Genomic DNA, 14,069 nt, shown 5'->3' with positions numbered 1-14,069 from the left:
TTTTTATTATTGTGGGCCTATCTGTTTTATTAAAAGGATCAGAGCCACTACAGAAGGCCCAAAGAGCTGAGTCATGTTGTGGTAATGTGAGAGGAACCGTGAAATAGTAAAGCTTTTGCTGTATGCTTCTTCATGTTGAGTTCAAATAAAATATATACAAGAAATATATGATGACAATAAGAATAATCATTTTATGTATATGTCACAGTGATGTTGGGGCTAAAAGGCAGAATATACATTTTGTTTGTTTGTTTGTTTTTTCTCATTACATTGTCCCACAGTGAGTAGTCTCTGTCCCACATTTGGCAAGTTGGGATCTGGTCACCCTAGCACTACAACAGGCTAAAACAAAAGTCTGGGGTTGAACGCTACACTATAATCACTTCGCTCCGATACACAAAAGACCAGTCCTTCTACGTAAGGAAGTTAGTAAGTACATTTTATTTATATAGCACTCATCACAGACAGAAAATAGAGTGGCTTCTTCAATAATCTGAAACTCAAACAATAATCTACGTTCATGTAGACACATAGGCTCAGTGTCTACAGGTGTGTTTCCACTATAGAAATTTCACCAGAATGTTACAGCATGCTAGTGCATCTATAGTCAGCTGGAGGAGAGAGTACCTCTTGGGGTTCCCTCAGAGGAGCTGGCCCAAGTGGCTGGAGAGAAGGAAATCTGGGCCTCCCTGCTTAGGCTACTGCCCCCGTGACCCGACCCCGGGTAAGTGGATGAAAATGGATGGAAGTATGTGTATATTGATATTTTAACTATGTCAAAAAGTAAGAAATTGGTATATGAGTTCATCTCATGAGGTGACAAATAAAATTATCTGCCCCCCAGGGAAATACAACCTTCACCTAACATATAATGTCTGCAACACTTTGGCCCTTTGGTACCCTCCCACAGACGCTTTTTATTTTATTACTTCATCAGAAAAATGGCCTGAAAGTCTTCTGGCTGTTCCCAGGATCAATCCAATTCTTCTGAGGCTGATTTCAGCTACTGAGGCTTTTTGTCTTGGGGTAAGGCTGCCTGTTGACCAAAGGGTCACGTTTAAAACTGAACTCAGCCCATAATACTGTCTCAGGCCAGCGATTATTCATCTAAATGTGAGTTCATGCATACAACAGTTGTTTTTTATGTTTTATGTGCTTATTCCTATTTGTTAATTTTATAAATTATTTATGCTTCCTCTATTTTCTCTTATCTTCCTAATCTGCTGTTTTTTAAGACAAGTCTGTATTTCAATGACCTGAGATAAGTCTACGTAGAAACGTTTAAACTTAGGAAAAAAAGGGTTCAGCAAAAACAGTTTAACACGCATCAGTTTTCTTTTCCATGTCGCTCTGCGATAGATTTTATGCAAAATGGTCACCTAAGACTTTCCTCATTTCTGTAACTCCAGAAAGATAAACCTCTAAGTGGAATTTCCTGTAATTCAATACTTCTGTCATATTTTCACCTTTTTTTCCCTTGCTTAGGGCATTTTTAATTTTCCAGCCATTTCCCGAATTTAAAACAAAAAAGTTTAATCTACAAGCAGAAGTAAGGGTTTACGATGTCCGCCTGAACAAGCTGAGCTGTAGTAGCCTACACATGGCAGAAGGCAGTATTTTCTCCACTCCAGCTGAAGTTCGACTGGTGGTCCAGATCATGCATCACTTCCTCCTGCCTGTAGTGGTGGGAGCTCCTCCGTCAGCCCTCACATCTGTGATCAGTCACACGTATTATAACCCAAGCCAGAAGACCAGAAGTTTGACAGCTGTGCTCTTCAGCTGTGACTTGGGAAACTCATTTAAAGCCTGACTGTCTGTCTAATTCCTCTGCTTGATTTCTCTGAGACAATGTCTGCCCTTTGGGCTCTGGAATGCACCAAACTACTTATCAGTTCAGGGGCTGCTGGGCCTGATTTAGTTGGCAGAAAGCTTTGATGTCAAGAAGGCAAAATGGATAAACACATAAAAATTGTAATAAAGTACTTTAGATGGACAGGTGCAGAGAACGTGGACTCCCTGTGATTTTCTGCACACGTTCTGGAATGTTTCTCCCTTTAAGGACACAGAAAATAAGGCGAAATCTTAAAGTATCACACAAAAATGGACAGAATTGTGATCCAATGCTGGAAGGTGAATTCGGAAAATGGTATTCTTATGTATGTATGAGATCCGCCCGGATTTCTCTGGATGTTGTGGGGCTGTGTTGGCTGACACGGCTCTGCAATATCACGTGGACATCGGGGGCAGTCCCACTGGACTGGCAGACGGGGGTGGTGGTCCCCTTATTTAAAAAGGGGGACTGCAGGGTGTGTGCCAACACCAGGGGGATCACACTCCTGAGCCTTCCTGGTAAGGTCTATTCAGGGGTTCTGGAGAGGAGGGTCCATAAGATTGTTGAACATCAGATTCAGAGGAGCAATGTGGTTTACGTCCTGGCCGTGGAACACTGGACCAGCTCTATACCCTTAGGGGGATCCTGGAGGGTGCGTGGGAATTTGCCCAACCAGTCTACATGTGTTTTGTGGATTTGGAGAAGGCATTTGACTGCATCCCGCAGGGGGCCCTGTGGGGGTACTCCAGGAGTATGGGGTACCAGGCCCTCTGATACGGACTGTTAGGTCCCTGTAAGACCGGTGTCAGAGCTTGGTCCGCATTGCCGGCAGTAAGTCGCACTCGTTCCCAGTGAGAGTTGGACTCTGCCAAGGCTGCCCTTTGTCATTGATTCTGTTCATAACCTTTATGGACAGGATTTCCAGGAATAGCCAAGGTGTGGAGGGCATCCATTTTGGTGGCCTGAGGATCAGGTCTCTGCGTTTTGCAGATGATGTGGTCCTTTTGGCTTCATCAGAACGTGATCTTCAGCTTTCGCTGGAGCGGTTTGCAGCCGAGTGTGAAGCAGCTGGGAGGAGAATCAGCTCCTCTAAATCCATGGTCTTGATTCGGAAAAGGGTGGAAAGCCTTCTCTGGGTCAGGGATTAGGTCCTGCCCCAAGTGGAGGACTTTAAATATCTCGGGGTCTTGTTCACGAGTGAGGGAAAGCTGGAGCGTAAGATCGATAGGCAAATTGGTGCTGCATCTGCAGTGATGCAGGCATTGTACCGGTCTATCGTGGTGAAGAGAGAGCTGAGTCAGAAGGCGAAGCTCTTGATTTACCTGTTGATCTACGTTCCTACCCTTACCTATGGTCATGAGCTTTGGGTAGTGATCGAAAGAACGAGATCACTGATACAAGCGGCCGAAATAAGTTTTCTCCGAAGAGTGACTGGGCTCTCCCTTAGAAATAGGGTGAGAAGCTTGGTCATTCAGGAGGGGCTCGGCGTAGACCCGCTGTTCCTCCACATCGAGAGGAGCCAGTTGAGGTGGCTCGGGCATCTGGTCAGGATGCCTCCTGGATGCCTCCCTAGTGAAAATATCCGGGCACGTCCAACCGGAAGGAGACCTAAAGGTAGACCCAGGACATGGTGGAGGGACTTTGTCTCTCACCTGGCCAGGGAACGCCTTGGGATTTTCCCGGAGGAGCTGGCCCAAGTGGCTGGGGAGAGGGATGTCTGGGCCTCTTGTCTTTGGCTACTGCCCCCGCATCCCAACTCCGGATAAGCGGATGAAAATGGATGGTATTTTTATGTAAATTTGATCATTATTATTCTAACCCAAAAGCATAATCTAAAATTTGTATTTGGTTTGTTTGTTTTGTATTTGCTAATCCAAATTTAAAACATATTTTGCTGTATGAAACTAATTCACCATTTTAAAAAGCACAATTGTTCTCATTGCAGATGTATTCCATTCCCTTTTATTTATAAAGCACGTTTCTACACGGCCGAGGCCAACCAAAGCGCTGCACAGTAAAAGAGCATAAAAATCAACACACGGAAAGGAAGTAATAAAAGTAGTACAGTAACTACTATAAAATCAACAATAAACATACAACAAAGACATAGTACAATGCTAACTAGGCAAGAGGCGGTGGTCTGCTGACCGAAGAATTCGACCAGGTACGTAGAGCTGAACCAGCTGAGTCAAGTACAAGGGTGCATAAAGATAGAGTGGCTTAAAAACAAGGAGTAAAAATTTTAAGCTGGATGCGGTAGCGCACCGGGAGCCAGTACTAATGGTTCAGAACAGGAGTAATGTGCTCCTTCCGTCTGATCTCCATCAAAAGGCGGGCCGCTGCATTCTGCACCAGCTGTAGGTGCACAACTGAGGAAGACATGGATCCATAAAAAGGGAATTTGCATAATCCAAGTGCATGGATCACTGTGTGCAGGACACATCTAGTCAGGATGCATAACTCATTAAGTCTTTGGCCTGCTATTTGCTCACATTTTCTTAACCCTCCCACTGTCTTTATGGGTGACCCTGCGAGGAAAGTTGACCATTGAGCAGGATTGATGGTTTATCCCTTGAGTTCCACATGGTAGGGGTGAGGTGGTGCTCACTCCTCACCCCTGCCACATGGACCCAAGGCATAAACCATCAACCCTGCTCAATGGTTAGCTTTTCTCATGGGGTCACACCCATTAGGACAGTGGGAGGGTTAAGCAAAAAAGCTCTCTCACAACTGTTTCAGGAACTAAAGATAGCCATGTAGACGGGAGCAGAACACAACAGGTTTTGGAGTTTTCCAGATATCCGGACATCTCGCCACTGATTAGATAACAGCAATGTGACTCTATCACTGACTCTGTTTGCTCTGCAGCACTGATAATTTATCCCCACAAATAACACAAGCCTGAAGGAGTTCTGCTGTTTTGTGGAGTTGCCAATGCTAACAGTTAGCTTCTTCCCCATCGCGAGTCAAGATGGGCGAATCCATGAAAGGTAATTTTATTTTCTAATCAGAGAGTTTCCCTGTCTCTCTTCTGTCAGTGGCTGATGCAGTCTGCATGTTAAACTCAGCGTGACACACCATCTTTCACAAATAACAAGTTAAAAATAAATAAATTCAATGGTTCTCAGTGTTTTGGGTCTTTAAATAAAATGTAGTGACTGAAACCAAATTATTTATTCATATAAGATTTTTCCATCTGCCCATATGTGCGTTATCTCTCCTCTCTCTTCTACTTTAGAAATATTTTCCAAAGTAGAGCATAATTATGTTTATATTTATTTATTTGGCAGACGCTTTTATCCAAAGCGACTTACAATTTATAACCTATAGGGCATGTTGTGATCTGTGGGGGAAAGCGGAGTACCCGGAGGAAACCCGCGCATGCATGGGGAGAACACACAACTCCACGCAGAAAGGCCGCAGACGACTTTCGAACCTGCAACCTTCGTGCTGCGAGGCAACAGTGCTAACCACTGCGCCACCATGCAGCCCAATTAAAAGATTCCAGGATCTAATATCTGTTTCTTTAATTTGCAATCAAACCCAAACCCATAACAGGGAAGTATAAAGACAAATGTGAACAGCAACCCCTCAGTCTGTCCACTACGCGTAAGCACCACATAATAATGGACACGTTTTACTCATGAGTGTCCTTCCCAGCGGGAGCTGTTCAGACGCAGAAAGGCAGTGAATGGGTTCCACGCAGTGGGTCTCACAAGATCACAAATCCACAGAGTTGTAACGCCACATGTGATTTTGGCATTTTACACGATAACAAGAAAGGAGAAAGATGGCAGGATGTACAAAAGAGGTATGTGGTTTATTTTCTGTTCTGTTTACTGAAGTGCAGTAAATGGCGTCTCTTACTACTGGTAAAGGAACTGGACGGCACAAGACTTTTATTTTGAAAGCTTCTGGATGTTGTAAGCTGCTTTCATGTTTGACTTCCGGTCTGGCCTGATCTGAACTGCACAATTTGACGTGTTCTGCAAGTAGAGCTCGTAAAAAGTACCGTACATTTGAAGCATAAGCGGTGCGTCCTTACGCTTATGGGACGCTTCGTAGCCGGTGGAAACGTGAACTGTGTTTTGCAGTCATTACGCGACACTTACACGTCTGGTGGAAAGGCACGGTCAGAGTCACACCTAGGGATAATCTAGTTGTCACTTCACCTAACAGGTATGACTTTGGCTTGGATATATTTTTGCTGCGAATCAAAATTGCTACATTAATTTACAACTAGTGGCTGTGTGGGGGTGCAGCCGGTGGCAATGCTGCCTTGCAGAAAGATTGTTGTTCTGTACAGAGTTTGCCTGTTCTCCCCATGAATTCATGCAAAATAAATAAAATCTCCTGAAGTTTCCAGTTAGAAAACTAAATTAAAGACAATGTGCGGCATTATCTAGATATATAAATATATGTCAATAAATTGATACATTTATTCTTGTTACTTCCCGTTTTCTATTAACATTTAGATCCTACAACTAAAGGGAAGCCCAGGAGCAGAAAAATAATAAATCTCTGAGTGGAACTTTCAGCTTTAGCATTTATCCTGGAGATTTAAATGATTTCATTCACTTCACAAAGGCTGACATTTAAGGTGGATTGTTTTCTTGTGTTTAAGCTGACCTTGACGATCAGGCTTGACCGCGTGTTTTCTTTGAGCTTGGCGTGCTGCGTGCTGATGACTAGAATTCCCAGAGCATGCTAACTATACATGAGCTTGAATATTTTAGCAGTAAATATTGCATGTCCTAGTTCAGAGGATTACAAAAAAAAGAGCGAAAGAAAGAAGGTGAGCTCCAGCAGCAGATAACTGCTTGCGTTTTAATTAGATTTCATTTTTATTAAGATTTCCTTCCATTTTGTTGTGGGTGATTCAAGAAAATCTGTTTAAATAATCGTTATAATCCTTGACAGAAGTTTAGCATCTGCACATCCGGAGCCCAGCGTGACAGAAACGTATTCGTTCCTCCCTCGGTGTCATAAATGGGCTGCCTGACATGCTTAAGCTCAGCCAGCCTCACATCCTGACCTTCTTCCATCTTGACCCAGTTTCATGCCTTCCTTACTTTTCTCCACGCTCTTTATTAACCCTTTTCACTCTTGTTTGTGTCAGCTTTTGTAACCCCCTGAAAGCTCTGACCTTCAGCTTTGTTTATAAGTTTCAGAGGCAAAAAGCTGCGAGGTTCTCTTCATTACGCCAAGCTCACTTTTTTTCACAGCGCAGGTAGAAAAAATATTCTAAGAAAAGTAGAGTTAATGCATTTGTCAGTCATTCTGAAACTGCAACAGAAGAAAAAGTATTTCATGAAGGTTAATGCATACCAGGATCTGACTTGGAGAAGGTGTCCACGTCCAGCAGGCTCCTGCAGAGAGAGAGAAAGAGAGAAATTACAGGTAAAAATGAATCCTTCCAGCCTTCTTCTCTATTGTGTTCATCCATTCACATTTTCCAATTTCCATTTGTGTCTCTTTTGTTCTTTGGTTTCTAAAAAGACTCGGCTAAGCTCCTGAAGTTAGGTCACGGGCAGACTTGAATGTATTCTGTGGAACCAACCATCAGAAAATTACACGCAAAGCGTTTCCATGGAAGGAAGGTCATGGCGGGTCAAATAAAACGGGCCCCAAGGAGGACATTCAGCAAGGCGATGATGGATTTTGTTTATTTGCTTTAGCAAAAGCTTTTCAGAGCTGTTTTAGGGTAGCCAGGTATCAGACTGCCTTTGTCAGCTTGATAAAATGTTCACTTTAATTAAACCAAATCAACTTCAAAACACTGTTACAGGTGTTTCTATTTGCAATTTTAAATTTTAGCTGATTGGGTTCTTGTTAAATATCACACAGTGACCTTTTAATAGTCTAGATAAGTGTAATGTTCCTGTTAGTAGTTCCTCCTGTGAAGTGCTAATTTATTTAAATTATTCAGGTTTATAAAATAACATTGACATTTTATTATATTCCAGTCATTAGTCATTTATATTTCACAATTGTAGTAATTCTTGCATGCTTTAATGAAAAAAGTAACTAAGTAGTTATTTTTCTTGGTAATTAGTTACTTTTATAATCGTGTAACTCAGTTAGTAACTGAGTTACTTTTTGACAAAGTAATCAGTAACTATAACCAATTACTTTTTAAAGTAACGTTCCCAACACTGCTCCCAACACAGGTTAAAGAGTCGGGGGGTCCTCAGGAAAAAAAAAAAGGTTGGGAACCACTGTTTTAGGGGCTGTGACGGTTTTACCATTAGGCATAGGTCGGCGGCCGCCTGGGGCACCTTTATGTTGGGGGGCCCTCTAGCCCTGACTGCTGGCACCCCTCTGTTAATGCCACAATGGACTATTCATTTAAGACACTGATGCACAAACAGGAAGTGATTGGTAGTCATTTCTCTCCAATCCAGTTGGTGGCAGTAATGCACCAAATTGATGTTTGCCAAGTGCCATAATAACACAAATAATAATAAGAGAGCGTTCATAACAAACTCAAAGCGGTAGTCAAATCATTGAGCATGAAATGGAGTTATCCTAATGGCTCCAATAAGAGAAAGAAGCAGCTTGCTTTAAAAAAAATTTATCTTCACTTCCGAAAGTGATGTTGTTTTTCTATGTAAACACCAAAGGAAGCAGAAAAGTGAAGACAATGGAAAATAGGGATGAGCCTAAAAAAAGCATTTTTGACGAGTACGAGCATGAAACGAGTAAAACTCGTAAATATCTGTAATTGTGCTGAAGGAAAATCCTCATTGGGTAACTGACTGTCTTCACGCTCTGTGATTGGCCATTCACATAGATCGCCCGCCCCTCCCTACACACAAAACTCTCTAGCCGGCCGGAAGCGCAGTCCGTCATCCACGCACACACACACAGACAGTAACGGATCTTGCTTCGATTGCTTCACTGTTGCTCACGTTTCTTCAGTTTTCTCTAGGTTTTCTTCAGCTCGCCTCTTTTTCGGTTGAATATTTAAAGTTACTTTTTCGTAACTTACCTGGTGCATTTGACAAGACAGAGCTGACGTGCTGCATCAGTCACTACCTCCGCTCCGGTCGGGTTTTTCATTTATTTTTTTTTTACTCCCTCTCTCTCCCTCTCGCCCTTTCTATCTCTCTCAGACACACACGCCTCAATCCACATTGTTTTGTTTAACTTTGTGTGGGGCAAAATGCCAAGAACGTTAAGAAAAAATCAGTTTAATCAAATTAAAATTAAAAAATATAAATACAGTAAAGTTGTGTCTGGTTCTAGCATTTCATATTTCCTGGTTCCTACTGCATGAGTTCAGATGTATTAATCCATGCACTTCAATAATAATGTTCTGATTTTATTCAAACACTTGCTCTGAAATAGTTCCTTTACTATTGTGATCAAAATTCTGAGGTTGCTCTGTAAATAGTTTTCAAATGAACAATACACATAGCAACTTCTGATCATTTCATATCAATTTCAGACTTCAAATAATATATTGATGTAAACCATACCCACTTCCGGTTAAATCACGCCCACTTCCGGGGATATGCCACGCCCATTCCGAGTACAGATACAGATAATTTAGTTGATTGAACAGATACAGATACAGATAGTGGTGTACTCGCTCATCCCTAATGGAAAATGTTTAAAGGGAGTAAAACATAGACCAAAATGGAAAACAGAAGAAAAAAATGAAAGGCAAAAGCACAGGAGCACTGACAGGAAGAAGAAAGCAGAGCAAATATTGAAAGCGCTCAAAGGAAGAGAAAGACAGGAAAAAAGAGGAGGACTAATAAAAACTGAAACTAACTCATGTCAGAAGAGGGGAGAGTTTCACAAATCCAGTTAAAGATAAGATTGTCGAAAATTTAGTGTAAGGGGGCCCCATGTCTGTGTTCACCTTGGGCCTCCAAATTGCTAAATCCGCCACTGTTTGAGGGGATGCATTCCACCAACTGCCATATTTTTTAATTCTTACAAAAAAGGAGAAAAAGACTGTGGTTCTTGTATCCATTTGGGGCACATTTTGAAAATAGTAATTTTTTTATTACCGGGACAGAACACGTTAACAGCATTACCTCTGTAGTCACGCCCTGAGTTAGCTGAAGCTAGTTTTCATCTGTTGTCCTGAAGGCCAGTTTTATAATATCCAAACTGTTTAAAAACAATAAATAACAATATGTAAAAATAGATTAAGATGGCCGTCATCAAATTTGGAAAGACACAAAAGCAAAAGATGCAATGATATAAAAACCAAAACAGGGAAAAGCTGCCAGTTTGTGACACATAAAATGCTGAATAAAGTAAAACTGTGATACGTCCATAAAAGTCTAGCATTTGTAACATGGTGCAGTATCTAAAGACAGCAGAACCCACTGGGATTCATTTTAGCACGACAGCGTTTAGAACTTACTATATTGTTATGTCATTTGGCTGTGGTGGCCTTTTTGAAATGTAGTGGTTAAAAAAACCTCCACACTACAAGGTGCCCAGTGTAGGATGACTTTTAGCTACACAACACCAGATTTGTGCTCAATGTAAGGAAAACTCACCAAGTCAGAGCTGTTGTTAATTAGCTGTGGTGGCCATGTTGAATTTGGGTTGACTTCAAATGTTCATCAGTTAGATGTTTATCTAATGAAAAATCTGAGTTTCATTAAAATCCATCAAGAGTTGTGAGATAAATTAGCTAACACAGCAAAAGAACACACAGAGACACAGGCTAAAACAATATCAGCCACCTTTAGGCAGCAGGCAGCAGGCAGCAATGAACTGAATCAAACAAAATGAAAAAAGTAATATGAGCAAGAAGCCAATAAATTTGAGTAAACATGTAATAAAATAGAAAAAAATCATAGTTTTTAGGCTTCATCTGATTGTGTAACTGAAATATTACCAAAATGTCGCAGAAGAGGAGAAAGTTCATGTCAGTAAGGTTGAAACACAAACGGGAAGCATGAAGGTGCTCATTAAAGCTACAAAGGAGCTCAGCCCTACTAGAGATGTATTTGTGCAGCGCTGATGATGCACCAAGGGAGAAGTAACACTGAGATATCCAGTTAATGACTCAGTGTTCTTTTAAAATTTCAAAGGATCATCTGAGTCTATTTGAGGTTTCCTGAAGGAAATATGCTGCTTTAGCTTTGCATTTACTGTGCAGCTTTGTGAAAAGCAGCTTTGGCTGAGCTGAGATGGCTTCCTGGCATTGGTTTAGATTAGTTTCTGTTTTTGATGCAGGGAAATGGTGGCATGTGGACCAAATGGTGACATCTTTATGTTTACCTACATAAATCAGTGATTACTGAATACTTTTTGGCAGTTTGGAGTTTGGAAAATGCTACAAGGTTTGAACAAGGGTTGTAAAAGGTGAACACAAATTAAGCTCACTTCAAAATTATAAAAATAAAAAATAAATGTAATCAGCCAGTTCCTGTTTAGCAATCAAAACATGGTTTTCCAAAATGTCAGCTCTGCTAAAACTTAAGTAAGAAATGTAATCAGACCATTAAAAACATAAAGATCTGGGAACGGCCAGTTGATTTTCTGGTTGTTTATTTAGATAATAAAAAATTATGAAGCCTTGTTTTGCAGACATGTTTTGCTCCTGGTCTGAGTCATTTTATTTTGAGTATCTTCCGATATCGAGTCCTGATCCGATACTTTTAGGACAGCATTAACAAAAGAAGAAAAAAGGGAAACACAAAGTTTCACTTTCACTTGTTTAGGAATTGCATTTGTAAAAAATGTGTTAATATTATGAATATATTTAAAAGTAACAGAATTGTTCATGTTTCAAATTGCTTACATTATGCAGCCGTAATGAGCGATGCGCATCCGTGCCATGGCCGGCACTTTTCTCTACCCACGTGTAGCTACCACAGGCAGCTCGACTGTGAAACCCAGACGCTTTGCAAGCCATCTGCTATTTATCTTTTTTTTTTTCTTAGCACATCTTTCACTCTCGGCTGCCTCTATGTTTTTGTCCGAGTTGCCGCAGTGAACTGGGACTTAATGGAGACCGATGGTCTGTTTTGACGATGCCTGAAAGGCATCAGCCGAAAGGGAAATTAGTTGGTTTTGAAGGCTGTGTACCACACAACTCTGTCTTTTCCAGCATGGTGAATGCCCAGTAGCACACATTAAAAGTGGCTGTTGCGCTGCCTTTACTGTCCGTTGTCGGTGCAGGATCTGCTCGGGTACAAGATCGGCTCGGGGTCCTTCGACTGCTGATGACGTCAAAGTAGCTGATTGGCTAAACATGAACCTTACGGAATTACGTAATCACGTGATGTTATCACGGTACATTGGTCCAGGCAAATTTTTCTGTTGGAAAGATGGACAACTTTTACAAAGAAATCCATCATTACCTCTTTGAAAATACACTTTTAGCATAGAGCTGTATATGCATGTATATTAGGGCTGAACGATTAATTTCATGTGCAATTAAATTGCGATGTCTAATAGAAAGTAAAACTACCATCAATCAAATAAGCACAGACAGGTATTTTAGTAAAGCCAGAAAACTTTTAACTCCAGAGTTTTGGCTAGCAGCTATGAGCGTACGTGAACTACGCATGGACAAGATGTCAAAAACTCTAAACACAAAATACTTCAATAAACGGGACACACTTTGTTCCTGCAAATACAATTTCACAGGTGTTGCTAATACCTATGATCCTTCAAGGGATGTGCTCAAAGAGGAGTTCAACATTATGATTACAATATAGTGTTTTATTTTACAAATACCATTATAAACACAAACTTACGTCGTAAGAAACATTATTTTAATAATGAAACTACTAAATTCTTTCCAACAGTATAGATGTGTAGTGTATTTTGTCCTAGTGGGTTTGCCGTACTTTGACGTCATCGGCAGTCGCAGGACCCCGAGCCGATCTTGCACCCGAGCAGATCCTGTACTGACACCGGTTTAAAATACCACAAGGAGAAGCTAGCTTAGCGTCAGCCTGCTAGGTAACAGCTACACTTTGGTGTCTGAATCCCAGCCTGTCGTAAATTGTGTGGCATTAGTGTTTCGTTTTTGTCCAAGACAAAAAAACTGTAATGGAAATTGTTGAAATTAAAACTAAGCCAATGTTATTCCGCTTGAAATTTTTTTTATCTCAGAATGAATTAAAAAAGTCATGTTTGTTATTTTAAAAGCTTACATAGGATGTTTTCGACTTGATTCCAATTCAAGGCTGTACAGAGCTCCATATCTCCACGGAGCAAAAGCCTTAGCTAAAACATCCTGTTAACCACAGGTTTTATAAAAGGTAGACCCTGCAAATGTGGCCGCCATAGACGGTGGCGGTCGTTGTGGCGTCTACACTTCAATGTCTATTCTATGAGAGCAGACCTCTGTAATGAACAATTCTACACTAATTTGAATAAATCAAAATGTTCTTTTTGAACTTAAACTGTCAAACACACATGTCTAAAGATATTTCTTTATTGTGTTTTTATTATATGCACTACTAGTGTTTGTTAGTGAACTTCTGAGAACTTCTTTTGTTTTTGAGATTGTAACAGAGCTTTATGATGGTGCTCCAACTCTGGTGGTATGAGCTTAAACATTAACGTACAGCCTTGCAATCCTTTTAAAATCACCTGATTGGGCCCAATTTCTGAGCACATGATCAGATTGGAGAATTCCTACATTTTGGGGGTCAGAAACTGCAACTCTCTCTGGTCTTCACATTTCCAGACATGGAAGTTGTTTATATTGTTTGCAAAGTTTCACAAAGTTAGAAGACGAAACCAGGACCAGTGCTGAAGAGGTTTTTCAATTGGGGGTTGGACTGGAGCTCATTTACAAGTATTAAAAGAACAATAATGAAAAATGTGCCAAATAAGCCAAGTTTATGGAGTTATACAAATGTAGGTAGACAACGTGGTGGTGGTGGGGGGGGTGGGGGGTGGGGGGGGGGGGGGCGTGCTGGTCTTGGGAATGGTACTTCAGCCTTTTTCTCTTATTTCTTCTTTTAAAAAACACATTGAAGACATTGTGTCAGCGTCCTGTTCCAGCCTGACTTTTGTTGACCTCCTGTTGCAGATGGTGGTGATAAAACACAATATCACTGGTAAACACCGTTTGTGGAGCAGCACTGACAGATGAATAATTAGAAATCAATACTTGCTTGTTGGAAAACTAAAAGAAGACGAATAAAAACCATGAAAGAAAATGAAATACCTGCCAAACGAGCTATAAAGTAATGACAAACCAGCCTGAACGTGCAGACTGGAGCGACAGATCAGCCTTTACCCT

At 41.0% G+C, this 14,069-nt stretch overlaps 1 protein-coding gene across 1 annotated transcript in view; it reads right to left on the bottom strand.

The window, feature by feature from the left end:
* cpne9 (copine family member IX) overlaps positions 1–14,069 on the bottom strand; it is a 142,795-nt gene that overhangs the window by 125,183 nt on the left and 3,543 nt on the right. The window contains exon 2 of the mRNA XM_015968603.3: positions 7,160–7,200. Coding sequence (XP_015824089.1) covers positions 7,160–7,200 — 41 coding nt within the window. The remainder of the gene's footprint in view (positions 1–7,159; positions 7,201–14,069) is intronic.

This window comes from Nothobranchius furzeri, chromosome 15 (assembly GCF_043380555.1).
Source record: "Nothobranchius furzeri strain GRZ-AD chromosome 15, NfurGRZ-RIMD1, whole genome shotgun sequence".
Taxonomy (NCBI): domain Eukaryota; kingdom Metazoa; phylum Chordata; class Actinopteri; order Cyprinodontiformes; family Nothobranchiidae; genus Nothobranchius; species Nothobranchius furzeri.
This window is presented reverse-complemented; position numbering and strand designations above follow the sequence as displayed.